This window comes from Scomber japonicus, chromosome 20 (genome assembly GCF_027409825.1).
Source record: "Scomber japonicus isolate fScoJap1 chromosome 20, fScoJap1.pri, whole genome shotgun sequence".
In the NCBI taxonomy this organism is placed as follows: domain Eukaryota; kingdom Metazoa; phylum Chordata; class Actinopteri; order Scombriformes; family Scombridae; genus Scomber; species Scomber japonicus.
In genome coordinates this window covers 13,269,713-13,275,437 of record NC_070597.1, presented here as the reverse complement: position 1 = coordinate 13,275,437, position 5,725 = coordinate 13,269,713, and the positions used below count along the sequence as shown (strand labels likewise).

Genomic DNA, 5,725 nt, shown 5'->3' with positions numbered 1-5,725 from the left:
AAATTTCCAGATTTTATTTATAGGATAATTGAATAAAAACGACAGAGCCACTGACTTCTGCCTACATACCCTTACAGTCCCAGAGTGAAAGGTCCCCTGGTATTCAGAAGATTTGTTTTTTTGATCATATCAGACAATTATAAAACATTTTTTTTTATTTCTGTTGCTTGTGTCATAACATGTTTTTGTAGGCCTATACATCGTTTATGTCATTTGCTCTCATTCTGCATACAGGATAATACTGGACACACTGTGATTGAATGTACAACAGTAGGGATGACATCAGTAAGAATACAGAAGGTTATCAGAGGACTCTTCTATCTCCCATCCTTTTCGAAGCTCCTCTTTGTTCCCAAAACAATATTACACGTTATAGGATTGTCATTATGAGGTCAATAAGCCTATCTGGACCAGTGCAGGGGCTCAGTTGTGGAAAAAAGCATTGAGGTCCTCATACGGGGGAGCCCTGTCATGGTGCAAGTGCACGTCGTGGAAGGGTGGAATGTTTTCCGAGTGCGCACCACTGCTGCGCGCTCCCGAGGGGCCAAAGGGTATGCTGTGGCTGGGTCGAGACGTGGTCAGTCCGGAGTAATGCATAGAGTAATGATAGTTCCTGTCCGTCTCAGATGACTCTTGCTGCCTCCCGGACAGCCCGCCATTTAGGCAGCCGGTGGGGCTCTGCTGGCCTTCGTAGTCCGGACTGTTGTAGTCAGGGGACGTACCGCCCGGCGGGTACACGCCCTCGTACCCAGAGCCGTACTGACCCCGCAAATTGAGCCCACCGGTGCCGGGCTGGTAATGGGGACTGGCGATGCGAGAACACCGGTAGGAGTAAGGGTGGACGGAGAAAGGAGAGCTGGGCATGTGGAACCGAGATCCGTCTGAACACGGTTCAGTCAGGAAGTTCCTGGTGTTAAGCTGCAGGCAGCCTGCCACCAGGTTGGTAGTGGGCTGGGACAGGCCTTTACACAACATCTGCACGTAGGCCACCACATCAGGACGTTTCCCGTTGCGTAAAATCTCTCCAAGGGCTAATATGTAATTCTTGGCCAGTCTCAGAGTCTCTATCTTGGATAGTTTCTGCGTTTTGGAGTAGCACGGCACCACTTTGCGCAGATTGTCCAGCGCAGAATTCAAGTCATGCATGCGCGTGCGCTCCCGCGCGTTGGCCTTCATTCGACGGACTTTAGAGCGCTCCGCGCGCGCCGGCGTCATCTTGCGTTTCTTTGGGCCGCGTTTCTTGGGTTTGTCACCACTGTTTTCATCCCCGCAATCCCCTTCCTCGGCCTCATCATCCTCATCATCATCATCATCATCATCATCACCTGCCATTTCAGACTCTGCTCGACTGCTGCCTTCCAGAGGCTCGTCCAGGTCGTCATCCTCAAGGTGACAGTTCTCGTGATCTCCGTCCTTGTTCTTGCCGTCCTCGCTCTCATTGTCCTTCACCCAGTCAGCCGCTAGCCTCTGGACGTCCGGCAGCACCTCGCTGAATAGACGGCTCAACATTGTAGCAAGCAACCTGCAAGAGAGACAGTCAACACTTGAGCTGCTGTGCCTGCTGCTGTGTTTGCACCCCCAGGTGAACCTGTCTCACTGAGCTCATAAATGTTTCACACACAGTGACGGTAAGGTTGTGCACGTAATGTAAGGCCTGTACTTATTTTATCGTGCATTTTATTTCTCTATGATAGTACATTTTCATTGACAGGTGATATCCCCGTTTTATTATCTTTAATTAAGTTGTACAAGACACATACAAGCGAACTTTCTTTCAGTTTTAAGGAAAGGCAGGTCGAAAAGGCCCAACACTATATGCTCGAAAGAATAAAAACGGCTACAGACTATACATGTCTGAAATATGTCTTAAGGATATAAAGGAAAAATGATGCCATCTTACCCTAAAATAGGTTCAATCCAAATAATTAATAATGGGCTAAATTTGTTGTGGTTTGCAGGTGTTTCCCCAGGTTTTATATATGGCCCCACTGGTTCATGTGAAAATGTCTGAACATCCTTTAAAATGTTCGATAAAAACGGATTATTTAAAGGCCAAAAAGCAACAGTCTGAGCCACACCATCGGTTTCCACATGTGCCTCGATCTGTCCCCTCCAGCAGTCCGCCACAGTAAGCGGTGCTGGCCTGCTTCAGCAGGTCCCCAAGGGACACATTAGGGTGCGGGTCGCCTCTTCCTCCTCTGTCCAATAAATTACCAATCTAGAGGAATTCTAGCACAGCCAGGCCACACACTGGACGACAAGGTCCCAGACATTTTCACGTGTCTGAACATAAAGCCTATATAGCTTTTTATATAACCCAATTGAGTAAGTTTTAATTTAATTGAGGGTATTTATGTCATGAATATATCCACACAATTGCACATGAAGGTAAAATTTGTCAGAAAGTGAAATAAAAATAAAGACACTGAAATATATTTTTTTCCTATAAGACCACCTGCAGCGTCCCCATGAGCTATCGACGGGTCCATGAAACCCATTTTTACCAGCACAGCAAAATCATTATCTGATATTTTCTTCCCTGAAATAAATCTGTGGTTTGTTACGGCTGTTAATTCAGTGGCGTACATGTAAGAAAGCACCAGATTGTGTTTTAGATATTGAAATATTCCCCCCCCCCCCTTCATTAAAAAAAGATTCAGAGGGTTTATAGGTTAATCAAAGCTGTTAGTGTCAAGGGCCAGGATTTAACGACAAATAATTAATTAAATATTTGACCGTAATAATTTGGCTATTTGTTTGTGGTCATAATTAGTAAGGCCATAAAAGTATACCCCCCCCCCTCTTTATTAATGTATTGGTATACTCACCAAGAAATACATTTAGGCTCGTTATGTAAAGTGAACATTTAAATCAATATACAATTTATAATCTCTCATAAAGCTATGTGCCGAGTATCAGCTGTGCTTGTGGAGCCCAAGGACGTTTTTTTTTTCTAATCTTGTAAGCACAATGTAATTAATGCCAACCAATACCTTGTCAATTAGCCTGCGTATCTCTGTGGAGATTTCTACCCCCACAGAGCTCTGAGGCGCGTCGTGCAGGAACACACACACACACACACACACACACACACACACACACACACACACACACACACACACACACACACACACACACACACACAACCTCTTTAGGTATTCTACTAAAATCTAATTCAGATGATTTTTTTTAACTTTACACACTCAAATTGCTCTTAAAAAATGAATAGGCCTACAATGCAAATTATGAATGTAACGAAAGTCGCTAGTAAGATGTCTTTGGGATCCATGATGATTTGTGGATTCACTAACCTATTAATTTAAACGCAAGTGGATCTATACCTTCGATGAGAGCAAGCGATAAAGAGACTGAAGAGAAGATTTAAATCCCATCAGCTCACGTCGCATGTGAGGAAAAAGGAGGGAAATAATAATGTGACAGTCTAATTCATCCCTCACAGTACAACAGACATTAAAACAAAGACAGAAATCAATCGGATAGTCTAACATTGATTGGAAACCTACCTCCGCGGTGGAGCTCAGTGATGGGGCAAAGCGGGTTTGTTTACACCATTTCTCTCCGGGTGGGTATCGCATCCACACGCCTTGCACGGATGCTTCTGCAGGCGAGGCGCTGTGTTCTGCTCTCACACCCCCCCTTCTCTCTCTCTCTCTCTCTCTCTCTCTCTCTCTCTCTCTCTCTCTCTCTCTCTCTCTCTCTCTTGTCTGTCTGATGCTGCTGCTGCTGCTGCTGCTATCCCCAGCCCAAACGCGTGGAGGGAACCGTGTGGCACCTCAGAGGCAGGACTGGGTGGGTTACATACCAGCTCTGATGCCAGGCCCATATGGCTGGCACGTCATTGGCAAGAGCCATCACATGAGAGCCGGTGATTGACATGCGGCCGCATTCACAGAGACTGGCTTCCCCTGGGGGAGAGGGACTCGCCATCTGTCACCGAGCTGAAAGAGAAAATGGAATAAGGAGTGAATGGCACAAAAAACACCCTGCACTGGATTCAAACCGCTTCTGTTAGTCTCCATCTTTGGGAAAAACGGGGTTAATCTCTTATAGGATATTTAGAAAAACAATCCCCTTATGAGAAATAATTATAGTAATCCTATAATGATAAATTTCAGAACGATATCACTCATATATTGAAGAAGAGCACCCCTCTAGGATTGTTATAGGATTACTTATAGGCTAATGATTTTGTGGAGTAAGAAAAAGCTGATGAATATAAATAATAAGCCCTATGGGAACATTTTAGTGGCACAATTAGAAATAAACATAAACACACACACACAGGAATAACTATAAACCCCCATAGATAATTTTTACAAGGCCAAGCTTCCAAAAAAAAAAAAAGGAAATTCACAAGACACATAACATTCACACAAAGGCTTGGGATGAATAAGATACCCGCCATAAAGATCAGAGTCAGGGTGCAATTGCCTAAACGAGTCAATTGAACTGAGCTAAGCAGAGCGTCTTGGTTTGGGTTGCCAGGCTTGGCACAGGTGCTGGTGGGCAGGCTGGTGCCAAAGGTGGCAGAGGCACAGATTGCAGAGAGGGGACGGGGCAGGGCGAGAGCGAGAGCGAGAGCGAGGGACAGAGAGAAATAAGAATGTAAAATATAGAAGAGGAAGGCTTATCCTCATCATCATAATGGTGGTGGGTTGCAGTTTATTGGTTACTGCTCTGCTCACATTCTCCATTAAGTGGAAGGAAAAATGTGTATGAATGACTATCTCAGTATTTCATGGCTGTCCAGTCCTATAACTGAGGTCACACCCCAACATGGTGCCCCTGTGTTCTAATCCTGTTGGCACAAATGTAAAGACTGCAACAAGATATACACGTTCAGTTATTTAGTTAAAAAAAAGTAATATCTAGATGCACGTACATGGAGGTTCCTCTTTCTCCTTCAAGCCAAATGCTTAGAGAATATCCTGTATTCTTAACTCTGTATTAATACAGGTTTGAATGAATGAATAACATTGCTGCTGATGTACATGATATGCATTTTAGAGCAATAAATGGCAATAAGTGAGCATCTAATTTACATTTCATAAAACATAAAAAGACATGCCTCCTTACTAAACAATACATTGACATTTGATTATAATGTATTTACTTAAGACCTCTGTTTCCCAATAAAACAATAATTTTCATTTTGATCATTTTCTCCCTTGTGTTTGATGTTTTTGCATAATTTTATTTTTACATTGGACCATGAAGCAATACCTGGTAACCTATAAACTGTCTCTCACCATTGAATTTAACATTACAGTGATAAACACAGATTTTTTTCTCCCATAAATAACAATGACAAACGATTTAACGCAACAAAAAAGTATGGATCATTTAGCTTTTATTCATTTTATTTGTATTGCTTTTGTGTTATTTATTTGAAGAGGAAAAGCAAGCAGGAAGAGCCAAACATACACTTGATATCATAGCAACAGAACAACAGCTTGCTCTGTAATTTTGTAGGTTATTTCAAATTAACACTGTTCTTCATACATTATCTGTCAAGTGTTTGGTTGAATTCACACAAGAGCAGGAATCTCAGTGAATGTACTATTTCCAGTTATAAGTGGGTGACATCTACTGGTAATTAAAAGCAAGTGCATGACTGTCTAGGGAAAAAAAGCTCTAAATGGTGGCTTGTCTTTTTTTTACCCCCGACATCCAACACAATTACAATTTAGAGGGATACTTTCTA

The 5,725-nt window shown here is 43.0% G+C and overlaps 1 protein-coding gene across 1 annotated transcript; it reads right to left on the bottom strand.

Moving 5' to 3' along the window:
- Positions 1 to 423: 423 nt before the first annotated feature.
- On the bottom strand, positions 424 to 3,948 carry LOC128381561 (neurogenic differentiation factor 2-like). The gene is made up of 2 exons (XM_053341594.1): positions 3,824 to 3,948; positions 424 to 1,522 (listed from the first exon to the last, which is right to left on the bottom strand). Exons 1-2 carry the CDS (start codon positions 3,946 to 3,948, stop codon positions 424 to 426), a joined length of 1,224 nt encoding a protein of 407 aa, XP_053197569.1.
- Positions 3,949 to 5,725: the final 1,777 nt, after the last annotated feature.